The 19,674-nt window shown below is 50.3% G+C and overlaps 1 protein-coding gene, 1 long non-coding RNA gene and 1 pseudogene across 2 annotated transcripts in view; 2 read left to right on the top strand and 1 right to left on the bottom strand.

Annotated features, from left to right (window-relative positions):
* The window catches only part of LOC116875258, a 761-nt gene extending 666 nt beyond the window's left edge, over window positions 1-95 (top strand). Inside the window, exon 3 of the long non-coding RNA XR_004384169.1 lies at window positions 38-95. This is a non-coding gene — a long non-coding RNA (uncharacterized LOC116875258). The remainder of the gene's footprint in view (window positions 1-37) is intronic.
* A 4,293-nt stretch (window positions 96-4,388) lies between these two features.
* Window positions 4,389-5,369, top strand: LOC116875513 (annotated as a pseudogene).
* Window positions 5,370-14,097: 8,728 nt separating this feature from the next.
* On the bottom strand, window positions 14,098-17,567 carry LOC116875255. The gene is made up of 5 exons (XM_032870547.1): window positions 16,767-17,567; window positions 16,568-16,648; window positions 15,344-15,403; window positions 14,877-14,987; window positions 14,098-14,290 (listed from the first exon to the last, which is right to left on the bottom strand). Exons 1-5 carry the CDS (start codon window positions 17,304-17,306, stop codon window positions 14,222-14,224), a joined length of 861 nt encoding a protein of 286 aa, XP_032726438.1. The 5' UTR covers window positions 17,307-17,567; the 3' UTR covers window positions 14,098-14,221.
* Window positions 17,568-19,674: the final 2,107 nt, after the last annotated feature.

Raw genomic sequence — 19,674 nt, 5'->3', positions numbered from 1 at the left:
ATGCCAGGCTGTGCCAAGCCAGGCTGACCTGCGCCAGGTTGCACCAAACCACGCTGGTCCATGCCAGGCTGTGCCAAGCCAGGCTGAGCTGCGCCAGGCTGCACCAGACCACGCTGGTCCACGCCAGGCTGTACCAAGCCTGGCTGACCTCCAGGTTGCACCAGACCACGCTGGTCCACGCCAGGCTGTGCCAAGCCAGGCTGAGCTGCGCCAGGTTGCACCAAACCACGCTGGTCCACGCCAGGCTGTGCCAAGCCAGGCTGACCTGCGCCAGGTTGCACCAAACCACGCTGATCCACGCCAGGCTGTGCCAAGCCTGGCTGACCTGCGCCAGGTTGCACCAAACCACGCTGGTCCACGCCAGGCTGTGCCAAGCCAGGCTGACCTGCTCCAGGCTGCACCAGACCACGCTGGTCCACGCCAGGCTGTGCCAAGCCAGGCTGACCTGCGCCAGGCTGCACCAGACCACGCTGGTCGATGCCAAGTTGGACTGACTCACGCTGATCCATTCCAGGCTGGGCCACACCACGCTGAGCTGCGCCAGGCTGCTTTAAAGTAGGCCGAACTGGGCCAGGTTGGAACAAAACACGGTGATCCATTCCAACCTGGACCAAACCATGTTCCCCCGTCTCGGGCTCCACCAAAGCACGCCGATGCATTCTAAGTTGGGCTGAATCTTGCCGACCTATTCCAGACTGTGTCAAACCAGGCTGAACTGCACTTGGCTGGACCAGACCCGATGGATATACGTTGGGCTGCACCAAGTCAAATGGATATGCCACAGGCTGTCCCCAGCCACTGGGGTATGCGCCAGGCTGTGCCCAATCAGGTGGATAAGCACCAGGCTGGACCAAACCACTTGGATCTACAAGAGTCTGGACCAAACCACGCAGATCTGCACCAGGCTGCACCAAACCACGCTGACTGGCTCCCGCTGGTACCAAACCATGGTGGTCTGGCCCAGGCTGTATTATGTCATGCTTATCTGTGTCAGGATGAGCGAACTCAGATGTTCCCAAGCTGGGCTGTACAAAACCTTGCCGATCTGCAACAACTTGCCTCAAACCGGGTGATGCCAAACCACGTTGATGTGTGAGGTGTGGGACCGATCCTTGTTGATCCATGCCAGATATTAAAAATCCATGCTGATCTGCAGTCAAGGGCACCAATCCGCGCTGATCCACACCAGGCTGTTGGGCTGTGCCAGGAAGTCCTGTGCCAAACTGATACGTGCCAAGTGGGCCCATACCAGGCTGAACTGTGCTAGGTAGTTCCCACCCTTGCTGATGTGTGCCAGGTACCACCGGTGGCACCATCCCATACTGATCCAGGCCAGGTGTCACTAAGCCCCACTCATCCGTTCCAGGTGGCATCACACCGAGCTGACCCACGCTGTGTGGTACCACAGCATGTGGGTAAGTCCTGGGATGGCTCCATGCCAGTGGGTCCACGCCATGTGGTCCCAGTCCATGCTGATCTAGCCCGGGCTGGATTCGACCCTGGCTTGCATCCACCCCCCAGTGCTGATCTGGGTGGACTTGAAGCTCATCTCCGGCGACAGGGCCTGAGGATAGGTCCTGTAGGGTGGGACCAGGCTGTGCTTCTCGTTCCTCTTTTCTTAGACGGGCTGAGCTGTGCGACGGCAGCTCTCTCGTCCTGGCGTGACCTGACTCTACTCTGGATTGGGACGCAGATGGGTGATGGGCCTTTGCCAGGCCAGCTTCGTCACGGGCCCTCAGGTGCTGTTCTCTAGCAGGGAATGCGGTAGCGGAGGCACCTCTGCCTCGTTCCCTGGTGACCCCTTCAGAGGGGTTTCTTATGCCACCGAGTCCTGAAAAGATCTGATCTGAGCCAAAAGCACGGGGAGAATCCACAGCCCGGTCAGCACTTGACCGCTTGATGGGGACTCCGCCTTGAAATATGTCATCTGACGTGGCGGAAGTATGCCCTCTGCGTTGAGGGAGGCCCGTCGTTGTCTCTGAGCCCTGGTTGAAGAGGAAGAGAGAGAAGTCAGCAGCTGCAGGTAGAAAGGACTCCCCCACGCTAAGACACGAAGGCAAGAACATCCAGGACATTGGACTAGGGTGACTTGGGGCTTTTGGAGAAGGACACCCTCTGGTCCCCAAAACTAGGCTGGACACAAAAACTCTTGACATTCTTGAAGGATACGTCTCCAAGGCTTTGAGAATCTGCACATTCACAAATGGCATCATAATATGTCAATTGCCCTCGTAACAGACAGCAGGGAAAGGGGCGCCTGGGTGGCTCAGTGGGTTAAAGGCTCTGCCTTCAGCTCAGGTCATGATCCCAGGGTCCTGGGACCGAGCCCTGCTTCAGGCTCTCTGCTCAGCAGGGAGCCTGCTTCCCTTCCTCTCTCTCTGCCTGCCTCTCTGGCTACGTGTGAGCTCTGTCAAATAAATAAAATCTTAAAAAAAAAAAAAAAGACAGCGGGAAGTACTGGACGATACCAGCGATCTACTATAACTATCGCTCCGCCTACAAATAAAGCACGAGTCATTTATTAAGTTCACAATATAAAGTTTGTCCCATCATTGGCCCGTTGTTGATGGCAAAAGTATCACTGCCAGGCAAGTGAACCATGTATCCGAAATGTAAACGCATAAACTCCGGGGCCTGGAAGTTCCGTCGCTGAGGTCTCTTCTATGGACTCTTACAAAGGGCTTCCAGGACATTTGTCCAGTCTGTGGCACCGCTTATGCAAACAGGTTATCAATAGGGGACTGGCAAATGTAAGGGGCATGCCCACAGAGCATAATACTCACAATCCGTTAAAAAATGATGGACTATTTCCATTTCTAGTCCAAACAGAGTAACAGGAATTGGACTTACCCTCCTCCTGTTTGTAGCAACTCAAAACCAAAAACCAAACCAAAATAAAAAAACCCCTGAACTATGAAACGGTGGTTTTCTAGACACTGGATATGAGCTAGTGAAGGCCAGCCATCCCTGAGAAATGGGGAGACAAGCTATGGGAGCCCTCGTGTTGCCTCGGCTTGCTGCCAATTCAGTGGAGTTTCTAGGCTGCTGTCCCAGGAGAGGGATTCCCTGAGTTGAGGAGACAGACCTGACCATTCAGGTAGACTGAGGCAACGAGAGTTCACACGACAGAGTACCCGAAAGAAAGGAGGTGTACGGGGACACCTGGGTGGCTGTTGGTTGAGAGTTTACGACTCTTGATTTCGGCTCAGGTCATGGTCTCAGGGTCCTGGCATCAAGCCCCGTGTCAGGCTCCACACTCAGTAGGAAGGGGGAGTCTGCTTGAGGATTCTCTCTCTCTCTCCCTCTTGCCCCTTCCTTGGCTCATGTTCTCTCTCTTAATAAATAAATCTTTAAAAAAAAAAAAAAAAGAAAAGAGATACACATAGAGAGGATTCAGGAGATCTGTAGTGTTCAGCACAGAAATGATCAGCGTGTGCATGTGAGGAGACTACCCAAGGTTGGGACAAGAGCCATCTGCAAGGCTGGAGGGAACAGTGCCAGACTCTCACAGGGCTGGGAACAGTGCCTGTTTCTGTCAGCCAGTTTGGAAAAACTTCAGTTCAGGGGACAGTATTGAGAAAGGTGTTGCCTCAGAAGTGGAGAATCATCAGCTCTACACTAAACTCTGCTTTCCGAGCCACTAAAAAAACCAACCACGGGCGCCTGGGTGACTTGGTCAGTGAATCATCTGCCTCTGGCTCAGGTCAGGATCTCAGGGTCCTGGGATCGAGCCCCGCATGGGACTCTGCTTCTCCCTGTGCCCCTCCCCCTGATTGTGCCTCTCCCTCTCTCTCTCTCAAATAAATAAGACTCTTTAAAAAAAATCACCCAAACGAAACATACAGTAAAACAACAAGGGAATTAAAACAGTCCCCTAGAATATACTTATTTAACACGAAAGAGACAAAATTGAGGAATAGAAGAACAGAAAAGACATAAGACCTATAGAAAACAAAGAGCCAATGGAATATGTAAACCTACTTTATCAGTAATTAAATACTCCAATCAGAAGACAGAGATTTGCAGAAGGGATTTAAAACCATGACCCAGGGGGCCCACACTCACTGTGTACAGCCTTTTCTCTTAGGGCCTGGAAGCCCATGAGACCCTCTTCAGGGACTAGGAAGCCATGGCCAGGGAGGACCTGGTAGCAAGTACCAGCGTGGGTTTCCTAGCGGCAGGAGTGCCATTGGCTCAGGACATATTCAGCCTGAGAGAAACATGAGGCAGAAGCCTAAGATCATTGGGATCCCTATATCCAAGCCCTCCATCTCTGGATATTGCTTGCTGTCTATGCTGTTGTCCTAGGACAATCAAGAATGCAAGAACCCGGAGTGCCTTTAAAGACAATTGAATAACCAAGAAGTGATGAGCCAAGAATCTGCTGGATGTGTGAAAATGAGGTCAAAATTCCCAAAAAGAACCCCATAAGAGAAGAAATGACCTGTGGTCTTATCAAAGAAGGACCTGCCACCTTTCAGATAATAATAGACTTCAGCATGACAGTAAGTATATTTTCCTACAAAGGCAAAGGATGCCCAACATGTCATAATTATCATTGACAATCATAAGCTGGTTACAGATGGAGGCCAGAAAGAGTTACTGCAACTAAAGGACAAAGATCATGCTACTAAAGTTGATCCTGTTCCTACAACAGAAGTACCCTTATGTGGTAGAACCGTACCCTAACTCACAGGGTTTGCTTATTGAACAGGCTCTCCTGAAAGCTAAACTGAAAGGAATTGTGGCAGGATCTGATGTCTGTTCAAGGAAGGTACGAGAATGTCTTTGATAAGCTCCAACAACACAGTCTCCCTGTGTTCAAATTTTCAGCTGGTGTGGGTGATGTACTAGAAGTTCTCCCTCAGCCTGGTGTTGATCATCCAATTGTCAGAGTCATGACCAACTTCACGGATTTTGATGAAAACGGGGTGTTCAAAGGACTTAAAGGAGAACTAGTTCATGAATTTAACAAACATGGTGGGTCTTTGAGCAACACAGAACATCTCAAAATCAATTGTTAAGACAGTAACAACACAGTTCTGCTGGGAGACTCCCAAGGAGGCTTGAGAATGGCAGAAAGATGGGCCAATGTGGAACACATTCTGGAAACTGGATATCAAATGGAGTAGAAGAGGTTTTAGAAAAGTACATGGATGCTTATGATACTGTTTTAATAAAAGTTGAATCATTGGAGGTAGCCAACGTTGTCTTATGGAAGATTCTGTAAGCAAGCCTTCTTTGAGTCCTCTTTCTTGTGGATACAACTGATAGAACTGCTTATCCATTCATCTTGCTCAAAAACTCTGATTTGTAATATATTCTTGCCCTTGAAATTTTCCTTTGCATCACCGAATATCTTGATACATTGAACCCACCAACTGGAAGCTTCTCTTTCTTCACCTCTCTCAATACACCCCTGACCATATATTTTGACAGATTAAAAAACAATAACAACAAAAAGAACCTTAAGAGCCAAAATTTGAAAGGTAACTCCTCTAACTTTTCCAAAATGTGTTTTGTAGTTTATGTTATTGCAAAGTTTTTTTTTAAAGGTTTTATTTATTGGGGAGAAGCAGAGTGAGAGGGAGCAGGCTCCCCACTGAGCAGAGACCCCGATACAGGGCTTGATCTCAGGACCCTGGAATCATAACTTGAGCCAAAGGCAGAGGCTTAACCCACCGAGCCACCCAGGCGCCCTGGAAGATATAATAGTTTTAAAAATATATATGAACCGAGCAACAATGTCCTAACAATCATAAGGAAAACCTGATGGAATTAAAGGGAGAAACAGACAGTTCAACAGTAACAGTTGTGGACTTTAAGATCCCACTTTTGATAGGGATAGAAGAGGCAGAAGATCAACGATAAAATAAAAGACTTGAACCACAGACCAACTGGACCAGCAAACATCTGTAGAACATTCCACCCAACAAGATCTGAATAAACTCTCTTGCATGCACACAACATTTTCCACAACAAACCATGTGTTAGGCCACTAGAAAACAAAATGAAACAATAAAGCACAGGAAAAATAAAGATGTTTTCAAACATAAAAATACAGGCTGAAACTCATCAACAGCAAGACTCAGACAAGAAATGTTAAGTGAAATCCTTCAGGCAGACAAAAAATGATACCAGATGGGAACCTGACTATACAACAAAGGGGTCACAAGCACTGGAACCATTTTTCTTGACTCAAATCCCTTTGGAAGATAATTGACTGAACAAAACAAGAACAATGTATTGTAGGGTTCATAACAAATGTAAAAGTAAAATGCAGGACAATAGCATAAAGCAGGCTTTAGCAAACAAGGGCCCATGGGCCAAGTCCAGCCCATCGTCTGTTTCTGTAAATGACACTTTATTACGACACAGGCAAACTCATTCATTTATGTATTGTTCATGGTTGCTTTTACACAGTAACAGTAGAGTTGAGCAACTGTGACAAAGACTGCATGACCCACAAAACCTAAAATATTTACTTGGCCCCTTGACAAAAAGTTTGCTGATCCCAGAAATAAAGTCCCTTGGAAATACTTTATTGTAAAGTCCTTATACTATTTGTGAAGGGATAGAATATCACTTGAAGGCGAATTGTGATGTGTAAAAGAGGTATAAATCTATAAACCCTAAAGCAACCACTCAAATAACAAAGCTGTATAGCTAATAAGCCGACAGAGGAGGTTAAAAAACAAAAAACACTCAAATAATACAAAAGAAGTAGAAAAAGGAGGAGAAAGGAACAAAAAGCAGATGGAACAAATAGAATACTAACAGCAGGATGACAGGTTCAGTCCTAATTATATCAATAATCACATTAAATGTAAATGATCAAAACAGACTGATTAAAAAGCTGAGATTGGCAGGGGCACCTCGGTGCCTCAGTTGGTTAGGAGTCTGACTTTGGCTCAGGTCATCATCTCGGGGTCCTGGGATCGAGCCCCATGTTGGGCTCCCTGCTCAGTGGGGAGTCTGTTTCTTCCTCTCCCTCTTCTTCTGCACAACCCCTGACTTGTGCTCTTACTCTCTGTCTTAGATGAATAATGCATAAAATCTTTTTTAAAAATCAAAAGTTGTCAGAATGGTTAAAGAAGTGAGACCAACTACATGCCACTTACAAGAAAAAGACTTTATATAGACAGACACAAATAGGTAAAACATTAAAGAACAGGAGAACATACACCATGCTCACACTTGAAAAAGAAAAAAAAAAGCTGGAATCACTATACTAATTAATATAGATTTCAGAGCTAAGAATATTACTAAGGATAAAAAGGGAATTTCTTGGGATATCTGGGTGGGTCAGTCAGTTAAGCATCTGCCTTCTGCTCAGCTCATGATCCCGGGGTCCTGGGATTGAACTGCACGTCAGGCTCCCTACTCAGCTGGGAGCCTGCTTCTTCCTCTCCCTCTGCCGCTCCCCCTGCTTATGCTCGCTCTCTCTCTCTCATCACAAATAAATAACATCTTTTTATTTTTTAAAGGTCATTTCTTAACATAAGGAGATCAATTCATCAAGAGGGCATAACGTTCCTAAATGTCTCTGCACCTAATAGCAGGGCTTCAAAATATGTGAAGCAAAGCCTGATAGACCTACAAGGAGATAGGGACAAATCCACAGGTGGAGTCAGAGGTTTCAATACCTTTCTCTCACTAATTGCCAAGTAAGCAGAAAATCAGCAAGTACATTGTATTCATTTTCTGGAGCTGCTTTAACAGACTAGGTGACTTGAACAACAGGAAGGTACTGTCTCCCGGCTTTGGAGGCCAGAAGTTTGGGATCCGGGTGTCAGCAGGCTTGGTTCCCTCTCAGGTGGTGAGGGAAAATTTGTTCCATGCTCTCTTCTGGCCTCTGGTGGCCTAGGCATTCACTGATGGCTGTCTTCTCCTGACCATCTATGGATGGATGGCCGTCTTCTCCCTGCATGTGTCTTTCTGTCCAAACTCCCCCTTTTATAAAGACTCACTTATATGGGATCAGGGCCCACCCTAATGACCCCATCTAAACTTGATCGTCTGCAAAGACCCATTTCCAAATAAGGTTGCATTTACAATGGGAGTCAAGACTTCAACACCTTTTGGGAGGGGTGGAGACGGAAACACAGCTTAACCCTAACGGATACAGTAAACTTAAACAACACTAGAACCTACTTGACTGATGGACAGTTATAGGATACTTCCCCTAACAAGAGCAGAAGACACATTGCTCTCAAGTGCACACAAAACATTTACCAAGACAGGACATCTTCTGGGCCATAAGATATACACCCATCAATTTAAAAGGAGTCAAGTTGTACAAGTCTGACTACGGTGGACTTAAATTAGAAATCAGTGACAGAAAGATCCCTGGAAAATCCCCAAATATTTACAAACAAAATAACAGACTGCTGAATAGATCGTGGATGCGAAAGAAAAAAACAAAAGGGATATAGAAAGTGTTCTGAACCACATACCAGAACGTGAGGGACGCTGCTGGAGCAATACTTGGGACATATTTAACATTTATAGCACTAAGTGCCAGTCCCAAAAGAGAAAAGCCTCAATGTGCACTTCAGGAAACTAGCAAAACAAGAGCAAATTAAATCCAAAGCAAGCAGAAGAAAGGAAATGACGAAGATCAGAGCAGAAGGCAATGGACAGAAAACAGCAAAGAAAATCAATAAAAACAAGGTATTTGAGTACATCCATGTAACTGATAAAAGCTCTAGACAGACCGATGAGGAACAAGACAGAAGAGACACAAATTGCCAACACCGGGGTGTCATCAAAGCCACGCAAATTACAACAGGACACCACTACACACCTGTTAGTATGGTCAAAGTCTGGGACACGGACAAGACCAGACGCTGGTGAGGATCTGAGCAGCAGAAACTCTGCTCGTTCATTGTTGGTGGGAATGCAAAATGGTGCAGCCACTGTGGAGGACAGTGGCGGTTTCTTACAAAACGAAACATACTCTTTCTATACACCAGCAATCACAGTCCTTGGTACTCACCCAAAGGAGCTGGAAACGTATGTCCACACCGAAACCTGCACACGGATGCGACAGCAGCCTTATGCATAACTGCCCAAACTCGGGAGCAACCAAGATTTCCTTTAAGTAGGTGAACGGATGGACTAACTGTGGTCCAGCCCAGGCCACGGAATATTATACAGCGCTAAAAAGTGAGCTGTACCGCGTCATGAAAAGACATGGAGGAAACTTAAATGCACGGTGCTAAGTGAAAGAAGCCATCATACTGTATGATTCCAACTGTACGACATTCTGGAGAAGGCAAAACTGTAGGAGACAGGGAGAGGATCAGTGGTTGCGAGTGGGGAGGGAGGAGTGAAGGAGCAGAGCACAGAGGACTTTTAGGGCCGCAAAATTACTGTGTACGGTGCTGCCTTACGCCATTACACCGTTGTCCAAACCCATAGATTATATAACACCAAGAGTGAACTTGATTAAAACTACGGACTTTGGGGGTGCCTGGGTGGCTCAGTGGGTTAAGCCTCTGCCTTCGGCTCAGGTCATGGTCTCAGGGTCCTGGGATCGAGTCCCGCATCGGGCTCTCTGCTCAGCGAGGGGCCTGCTTCCCCCTCTCTCTCTGCCTGCCTTTCTGCCTACTTGTGATCTCTCTCTCTGTGTCTAATAAATAAATAAAATCTTAAAAAAAAAAAAAAACTACAGACTTTGAGTGACATCATGTGTCCATGTGGTTTCACCAGCTGAAACCACGTACTGCTCTGGTGGGGTCCTCGTTCGCGGGGAAGGTTATGTGTGTGTGTATGGGCCGAAAGTATAAGGGAAACCTCTACACCTTCTACTCAATGTCTTTAAGTGTATTTTTAACTTTTTTAAGATTTTATTTATTTATTTGAAAGAGAACAAGCAGGGGCAGGGGCAGAGGGAGAAGCAGACTCTCGGCTGAGCAGGGAGCCCCAACACGGGGCTGGATCCCAGGACCCTCAGATCGTGACCTGAGCTGAAGGCAGACGCTCAACCCACTGAGCCACCCAGGTATCCCTTTAAATTATCTATCTCTCTATCTATTTATAGCAAGCTCCATGCCCAGTGTGAACTTGAACTTACAACCCTGTGATCAGTTGTCACTGCTTCACCGACTAGGCACTCCTCTTCCTTCCACTCGGTTTTGTTGTGAGCCTAAAACTCTAAAAACAGAAGCTATTTCTTTTAAAAGTCAATTTTTAAATGTGTGTGCAGGGGGAGATGTGTCTCCATGAGCCGCAGCGAGCAGTCTCCCCACTACCCTCTTTTAGCGGCTCACCAGTGGCTGTGCTGTCATCCCCATCGCCATCCTCTTTCAATGATTCACCCGCTTCTAATGATTATAATCTTTTTTTTCCCTTGATTTTTTTAAACATAATCTCTACGTGGGACTCCAACTCACAACCCTAAGATCTAAGAGTTGTATGCTCTACCAACTGAGCCAGCCCGGCACAACCCTGCCCCCCCCCAATGCTTCTAATCTTAAATGTCGCCTACAACTTGCTCCCCATCTCTTGGCCCGCCTCTATAAAGCCACAAACACATGACTGCTGGCAGGGAACTATGGCCAGGGGGACGCAGCCAGCACCCCAGGGTGAGCGCATACTCCCCGGACACCGAAAGACCTCGAAATCTCAGCAAAGCAATTTCCTGCTACTCGCAAAGAACCTACAAGATCCCAGGAAGCAGGAGAGAGTCACAGCCTCTTTGGACCTCACCCAGCCCCAGCCTACCCAGCTTGGGGGCACAGTACTTCCCTCTGAGGTCCAGAGCTGCCTCCCTGGTAAGATGTGATGGCCCAGCTCTGCGACTCCTCGATGCTGCCCCAAAACCACGGACAAAAAATACACTAGTCCAGGGTTCTAGACTCATTTTCAACTGCTGTAGAACACGTTACCACGAATGCAGACGTTGACAGCCGCATGAGGTTATGATCTTACAGTTTCCATGGGTCATGAGGCCGGCCATGTTTTATCTGGGTTCACTCTCAGGGCCTCAGCCTACAATCCAGGCCAGGCTGCGGCCTTCTCTGAGGCTCAGGGTTGTTGCCAGAACTCAGCTCCTCTTGGCTGGAGTTCTTGGCTCCTACAGACCACTCTCAATCCCAGCCACGTGGCTCCCTCCACGGGGGCCATCCTCTGGTTTCGCTTTCTCGAGGAGGGCTCGCCTGATTAGGTCAGGACCACCTGATCCCTCCTGTGATTAAACTCAAAGTCAATTTATTAGTGATCTTGTTACAGGAGAGATGTCCCCCCCTCCCGCCCCCACCACCCGCCATATCTGCAGGTTCTACCCACACCCGAGGGGATTGTGTGTGTGCACAGCAGAGGGTAGGAATCCTGGCAGCCATCCTAGGGCTCTGCCTATCACGCAGAAAGGCCCACAGGACTGAAAACCAATCACTGCAAATAACTGCCACCAAAAAAAGAAAGGAAGGAAACAGACACCGCGCAGAGATTCTGAAAGCAAGTCCTGAAAAAGACCCTCCAGAGGCGAGTGCTGTGGACTTTGTGCCCAGGTTATTGCCCAGCGCTTAGACCCAAGAGCAGCAGAAAATGGAAGGAGTTCTGCTAAACCGCCCAGCCCAGCCAATCATCCACGAACCGCCCCAAGAGGAAGCAGGGGGCTGTACTGTCCTGTCCCACATGGCTGCTGGGACAAATTACCCCACAGCTCAGCGGCTTCCACCAACACGAATCTGTTACGGTAACAGTTCAAAAGGTCAGAATTCCAGAGCCAGTGGCTCTGGGCTGAGGTCAAGGTGACGGGCAGCGCTGGCGATGCTGCAAGCTCTTGGCACAACCCGCTTCAACGTCTCCTGCAGCTTCTTAAGGGTGGCTGGGATTCCACCCATGGCTCATGCCCACGTCGCTCCTGTCTCTGCTTCTGCAGCCGCATCACACCCCCCCCTTCTGTGGTAGAACCTTCTGCTTCCCTCTCACCAGTACCTTTGTGATCGATGGGTTCATTTTGAGGCAAAATACGGTTAAGTCCCTCCTTTCTCGCGAACCTGTTAGGTTGTCATCTGAACGGTGAGGTTGTACGATGAGCTCTTCTCTGCGCCCGATGGATCCCACGCTCCCTTCTGAGCCGGAATGTTCTGTCCTTCCTGCCTTCACAGGATCCCCCCAGGTATGGGACCTGCTATTTCCATGACTCCAAGATGTCCTAAAATGTTTATTTCTATTTCCCTGGGGATGTGCTATGGTGGGGGCAGGTAGTTGGAAGTGGGGTGAATCCTGTGCAGCCCCTTCCTAACTCGCTCCACTGGTTTTCAGGTTCTGAAGCCCAAGATAGCTAAATGGCGATCACAACAGAACAGGGGGATTCACCTGCCCTCGATGGAATCCTGAAACAAAGTTTTTAATTTTGGCTTTCTACGTTATAAAGTAGAGGCCACAAAACTTCGAAGAGAAAATGCCCGTTAGCTCAGACTTGCTATTTCCACGCAAGAACGCAAGAACGTCTGTGCTCAAGGTCTGCGGACCCGGTGTAATGGGTCACTGGAAGGTTCTCCCGTTGTTACGCCCATGGCCACGGCTCTCCCGGGAGACTCGGCTGCGTCTCCTTGATGAAAGCAAAGTGAAGAAGCGTCTTCCTCCCTTAAGTAAGCTTTGATTAGCACGACAGGGCTGGCTCTTCCTGGATTTGGTGACCTGGTCACCACAGGTGACCACAGGGTATGGCTCTTCCTGGTTCTTTCTGACCATTAGAGGTACTACGAGGGGCAGCAGGAGGCCAGGCAGGAGGGGGAGGCGGGGAAGCAACCCGGTCATCCTCGCTCGATCTGGCGAAACTGCGGAGAAGGCCCTGCTGCCCATCGGGATACGCGCTTGGAAAAAGCACTGGTCTGTGTCCTCGCGTTCACTCACGTCCTAGGACAGGCGTCTTCCACTGCTGTTCTGTCTGAGCTCCTGAAACTGCAGCCTTCCTCCTCCAGGGGGAAATACAACACCCTCCGCGTGTCCGCGTTCCAGAGATGGGATTTACTCCTCCGGGCTCATCGCCCCCGTACTCAGCGTCCTGGCTCCCGGCCCAACCCTCCACTTACCACGCGGGCAGACGCTGAGCCTCCCGCGCGCCTGAGAGCCACCGTCCCTCTCCCGGAGCACACTGTGGACCTGAAAAACGCTGACCTTCGATATCCTAATCTCGTTATGTTAAAGGGTCCCACCAACAGCCCAAGCAACGCTGGTCTCCAGCGTTTTTGCTGTGTTTTCTCAGCTCCAGACGGGGAAGTTCTCTCCTGCGCTTGTGATGCTCCATACAGGGGCTGAACGTGTTCTGTTGCTCTCAAAAATCTTTTAATATTTATATTTATTCTCCCTTGCTCCTGGGGCTACTGACGAGCATGAGCAACTGTCAAAACAGATACTTTCTTACCTCTGGACAAGCGGGGGTGTCTAAAGGGGCTTCTGTCGTGCTCATTTTTAGGTGTGGCGGGTGTCTTGCTCGCCCCCGAAAAAAATGTGTCGTTCACTCAAAACAGGATACTGCTATGTTTCAAGAGCTTTGGCTTAAAAAAAAAAAAAACACCGAAAGCAGAGGCAAACTTTTTCTAGGCCATTCCTTTTGCTAGCAGGGTCCTCTTCCAAGTCCTGCTGCTGCTGCTTTCCTCTGAAGATGCCCCCACCCCATTCAAAAAGCAATCGCAGGGTGTCTTGTGTACCCCTGTACTATTTGACATGCTCCAGATGGCCACTTGGTGGCGCCAAAATGTCCACTCTCTTCCCCCTGTTGAGGTGGGTACCGAGGTAGGGAACTTTTTGAGTAAAGGGAGGGGCACGGAGCCAGAAGGGGAATACCCAAACCAGAAGGGCAGCTGATCCTTGCCTCGATGGCCATTAGATAACTGCCATTTTATTCAGATGGAGAAAGGGTGGGGATCGAGAAACGATTTGAGGGTCACCTGGGTGGCTCCGTAGGCTAAGGGTCTGCCTTTGGTTCAGGTCATGATCCTGGGGCCCTGGGATTGAGCCCTGCATCTCGCTCCTTGCTCAGCAGGGAGTCGGCTTCTTCCTGCCCTTCCCCCTGCTCCTACTTGTACTCTCTTTCTCTCTCCCTCCCTCTCACTCTCAAATACATAAATAAAATCTTACAAAACAAATAAATAAAAATGATTTAGTTATCCTGGGCACTGCCTGGGGACGGACAGACGCATGCACATATTTGTGTGTCAAAGTCATCGCCACAGGGCCCCTACAGACATTTTATTTCCAAAGTCGGTCATCTTTGTCCGCTAAGCATGGAGGGACTCAGGCATTTCAGACCAGGCTGTAAAGGAACTTTGAAAAGCTACAAAATCAAATCAAAACTACAGTCAGGGGCTGCCTGGGTGGCTCAGTGGGTTAAGCCTCTGCCTACAGCTCAGGTCATGATCTCAGGGTCCTGGGATCGAGTCCCACATCGGGCTCTCTGCTAGGCAGGGAGCCTGCTTCCTCCTCTCTCTCTCTCTCTACTTGTGATCTCTGTCAAATAAATAAAATCTTAAAAAAAAAAAAAAAACTACAGTCAGGTACCATTCTTCCAACTGGAAAAAACTGGGTACAGACAGTGCTGGTGGGACTGGAGAACCAAGCTCTCTCCCACGTTGTAGGGAGGATCTAAATTGGAGCCCTATCTGTGGAGGACAGTTTGGCAAAAGGAGCCAAATCACAAACCTGCATTCCATTTCTTAGGAATGCACCCTACCTACGAATATGTTTGCACATGTGAAGGTTACACGGAAGCACGATTTTTTCTAAGACTGGAAAAAACACTTAAATAATAGGAAGCATGAAATTAGGAACATCCACATAATGGAACACTGTGCAGTAGCAAAGAGGGAGAGGTCCAGGGAAGCCCCACCCAAAACCAGGGCCCAGGTCCCCAGTTTGTTCACCCCTAGTGAGGCCCTCCAGCCGTCAGTAATGGCTTGCTCCAGCTCCTCCCAGGTGACCATGGTGACTTCTTCTCCAACAGGCATCAAACTCATCTTCTGGCCCACGAAGTCCTGACGGTGACAGACAACATGCAGGCAGACAGACACACAAACACCCCAAGTTTAATCCCAGAAAGCTTTAGGAACAGAACTGAGCTAACAGAATCCACAGCCCTAGTCCCAAGGCAACATCACTATCCTTCAAGTGACCAGTGAGTCCTGGGCATCCAGTTTCCTGTCCCCTGAGGACCTCTGGGGGAACGCTGGGCTGGGATGGGAAGGATTTTCCCCCCCATCCAGGGGCAGCGGCCACAGGGGCAGAGGGCCTCATCCTACTTCGGAGGGACACAGACATCTGGGGTGGGAGCCTGGACATCCTCCCCTACTCCCCCTTGAGGGCCCTTTGTTACAGGACTCGCCCATATTACCAGGAATTCATCCCGTTCTCTGACTATCTTCTCTAGAGCATCGATTCGCTGGAAGGCTGTCTGGAAGAAGAGTTCAGAGATGGAGGATCAAATCAGCCCCTCCTGTGGACCCTACACGCACGCATGCGCACACACACGCACATGCATGCACACGTGCCTAGATACGCATGCGCACACACGCACATGCATACATGCACTCCTAGAAAAGAAAGGAGGTGTGTGGATCTTACGGGAGAGGGGGGTAGAGACAGGACCACTGAGTCAGCTAAATCGTTTTATTTCCAGCCAACAAGAGGCAGGCAAGTGAGGTGTGGCGGTCCTGGGGGACACTGTGCCAAGAGCAAATGCAAGCACAGGGGTGGGAACCTTTGGTCCTGGATTCACTTCTCCCCTCGAACAGAACATTCCCGCACTGCAGAATGAAGCTGACTTTGCCCCTCAAGGACAAAAATGATCCGGCGCTTCAAGGCGTCTGAATGGTGTGTGGTTTGAAGAGAAAAGCGTCCCCAAAGAACCGAAACAAATTGCTAAAACTTAAGTTGTTCTTTATGACCCTTGCAAAGCTCCAGAATGTAGGAATCTAAAGGTGAAACAAGCCTTTGGTCTGAAGAAAAAAACAAACAAACAAAAAAACATCTAAAAGCCCCAAAACACCACATTTCAAAAAGAAAAGCTTTCCAGAGCAACGGTGAGTCCCGCTTGGGCCTCAGGCCCGGAATGAGGGGCAGAATGGGGTCAGGGGCCCTGAGGCCTCCCTGAGCCTCTCCCTGGGCGTCTCCTTAACTGCCCCTCCTCCTCCTTCCAGCGCTAAGTCCCTGGGCGGCTTCCGGAGGGCCTGAAATAGGAGCACTGCCTAGTACTTTGGGCCCCTACTGTCCATCTGAGGGGGGGGTTCTAGATCTTTCTCTGAGAGAACAAAGATCCGAGTGAAGGTGTGGCTGCCGAGCACCTGCTGGTGTAACCGCAGAGCTCTCTCCATCCCAGCCCGCCCTCCTGGGCTCAGCTCTGTCTTTCAACACCCACCACCCCACTCCTTTATTCTTGTTTAAAGGAAATCCGCTCTTAGAATATTCTGAGAAGTTGTCAGCTCCCACTCCTCCCCCCATCCCCGACCCGGTTCGGATCCGTGGTGGTCTGAGAAGGGGCAGTGGAGTGGCGAGGACAGGCCCTGTATGGGAAGGGAGGACTCCGCGATCCTCGAGGTGGGGTCCCCGCCGTCCTCACCGCCGGGAGCTCCTGCGCCTTTTCCTGGGCTTCTTTGAGGGTTTTCACGTCCTCCACGACGTCGCGCAGCAGCTCCATGGCCTGCAAGGTGGGGGCGCGGCGGTTCAGAGGACCGCCCCGCGCCTCCCTTCCAGCCCCGGAGCCCACGGTGGGCCCCGGCCCCCAAGCCCCGCCCCGCCTCGCCCCGCCCGGCGCTCACCTGGGAGACCTGGGAGACCGTGGCCCGCTCGCCCTTCGCGATTTTCAACGACCCTGCTCGTGCCCTGGCCGGCGTCAGCTGGGCGGTCTCCTCCTCCAGCCAGTCCCGGGCGTCCAGCTCGCTGATGGGAGCCGTAAGGTGCTGCACGTGGCTCACGATGCCCTGCACCTGGCTCGTGACGGTCTTGAGCTTCCTGCTGAGGTCCTGGACCTGTCCTCCCAGGCCCTTCACCTGGCTCTCGAGCGTCGCCGCGGCCGTCGGTGGCTTGGTCAGGCTGCCGCGCGGCTTCTCTTTGGACGCAGCCAGCTGCGGGGCGCTGAGCGCGGCCTGCGGGAGCTCCAAGGTGCGGCTCGTCTCCGGCGACGGCAACGGCGACTGGAAGTCGATGCGCACCTCCTGCAGGTTGAGGCTCCGGAGCATGGCCACGATGAGCGTGTGCAGGGCCGTGAAGTTGACGGCGCCCACCTCCGGGGTGCCGATGGCCAAGTCCGCCAGCTCCCGGAGGGAGACCGTGGTGGTGGCCGCCGTCGCGGGCGGCATCTTGCGCCCTCTCAGCAGCGGTCCGCGCTCTCGGCTGGCCAGGCGGCCATGTCCCCCTCACTGCCCACTGCGGCCCCGGGCGCTGTCCAGGGCATCAGTCGCTGGAGGACGGAGGCGAAGCGCCTGGCCGCCGGGCTTCCCACCCTCTGCTCCTGGGGACCCGCGCCTGCCTCCCAGCGGGGTCCGGACAGCCGCCAACCCTCCGCCGTCCAGTCGTCCGCTCTCCGAGCTACACCCTCCCCTTGCGCCGGCTGCGGCCAGCGGACGTTTGGAACCGAACGGACGGCCCGTTCACTGCCCCGTGGTGCGGGGCCCCCGCGCACGCGAGGGTTCTGACACCGTCCAGCGGGCACCCCGCCGTGCGGGACCCGCCCATATGCGAAGTCACACACCCCCTCCCAACTTGCAAGGGGATCCTATCTTATCCGGGTCTGGGGAAGCCTTGGACATACCCCAAGGCACCACTGTTACTAACGTTCCCAAAGGGGCTATGAGGCTGTGTCAAGGCACTGCTATCGGAACTCGGCAGTTTGGCAAGGGGAGGGGTCCTGCAGCTCACCTAAGTTGCAGCCCTCACTTAACCTAGGAAGGCCTCCCATGCACTCAGCCATTAAGAACGGGCAGATTTAAGACACACCATGTGTGTCCTTAGCTCGTTCTATTACTCAGGGCAGTGGCACATGTCTTAAGGGATGCAGTCCTGAGACCTTGGCTTTTAGGGGACAGCTCTCCTCTCATTTTGCTTCATCAGAAAGGAGGGTAACTTGGAAAAGACCGCTCGCCATCCAGGCAGCTCCAATCAGCGGCCACCCTGGCCTAGTTTATCTAGAAACAGACTCATCTGGTCAAGTCCCAGCATTTCAGCCTGTCACAAGCCAGGATTAGACAGGACTAGAGGAATCTGGTGCTCTCAGCAACTGGGGCTTGACTTCCCCACACCAGGTTTTTCCAGAAAATGTGAAATGTCAGTGTTTACATTCAGGAAAGCTAAGGAAAACCTGAGCACAAGTCTGTACCATGGACTCCTATTTTAACTACTTCTCAAATTCAAATTTTTAGTCTGAGATGGTAAAATGTAACTGAAACCCTTCACAACCCTCGTCCCCAGGTGTTGCCTGGGAGTGGAGTTAAATACCAGTCTAGAACCTACAGGAAGGTTAACACCTAAGGATTCTTTTTCACCGTCACAGCCCCAGCACCTGACACTCAGTGGGGGCCTCCCGCTTCCTGAAACCATCAAAAGAACAAATTGTTAGCAGCTTTGTGCACTTATGTTTTCACCCTATAAAACAGAAGTCTGGGTCACCAAATTAAAGCCTTGTGATGGGGCTTCCCCTGTCCTAGAGGGTGTGGAACGTGAGCTTCTCGATTCTAAGCTGTGACTTTCCAGAAGGATGTTACCCCTGATACCACTGGCCAGAATCTCGGCACCCTGAGTCCTCATGATTTCATCTGCAGATCCCTGAGACTTGGCATCATGCCAGACACAGGTTAGGACCCACTAAATGCCCATGGAAGGGCTGTATATGAATATATTCTAATTCTAATCCCAGGAAATATATTCTATGAAGTAAGTACAAACACCTCTGTTCTTAAAGACACAGGAAAATAAACATCAACTGGATGTATAAATGGAATTTTGGAGTTGAAAAGATCTCCCTCAGCTGTCAGTTCCAAACCTCCCTCTTTAGATCTGATGAGACCCAGAAAGGACTAGTCATCTGCAGGGTCTTACAAATAAGAACCAGGTCTCCTGAGTAACAGTCCACAGCTCCGCCTCCCCCACCATGCTGCTATCTGATAATTGAGTTCTTGCTCCAAATTCCCCTACTTGGACTATTAACAGAAGGCAACTTGTGTGCTTGAAAAAGCTAACGTGCTTGAAGTCTTGATTGTGGCTTGGGAACTTTTCAAGTCATTAGGAAAGGGATAAAAATGTCAAGGAAATGTCCCTGCAGAGAAAGACAATTGTACAAAGAAGCGGATTGTCCTTTACTATCCCTCAGGAACAGAACCAATTCCAGCTCATTGCCCGACAGACTGTCCTTCCCATTACATTCAGTCCTGCCCAGAGCAGGATGAAGGTCTAAAAGACCTCCCTGACAGATGTGTTACAATACAGAGTAATTTTAATTGCTGGGTAGGAAGACCATGAGCAGTCCTGAGAAATGCTATCCACACTGTCTTCTATCACACAAGAAAAGTATGATTTGTTCTTTTTTTTTTCTTTAATTTATATTTATGGGGCGCCTGGGTGGCTCAGTAGGGTTAGGGCCTCTGCTTTCGGCTCAGGTCGTGATCTCAGGGTCCTGGGATCAAGCCCCGCATCAGGCTCTCTGGTCAGCAGGGAGCCTGCTTCCCCCGCCCC

This window comes from Lontra canadensis, unplaced genomic scaffold, assembly GCF_010015895.1.
Source record: "Lontra canadensis isolate GAN:19392208 unplaced genomic scaffold, GSC_riverotter_1.0 scaffold41, whole genome shotgun sequence".
Lineage (NCBI taxonomy): Eukaryota > Metazoa > Chordata > Mammalia > Carnivora > Mustelidae > Lontra > Lontra canadensis.
The sequence above is the reverse complement of the archived record's forward strand: the minus strand, read 5'-3'. Positions and strand labels throughout refer to the sequence as shown.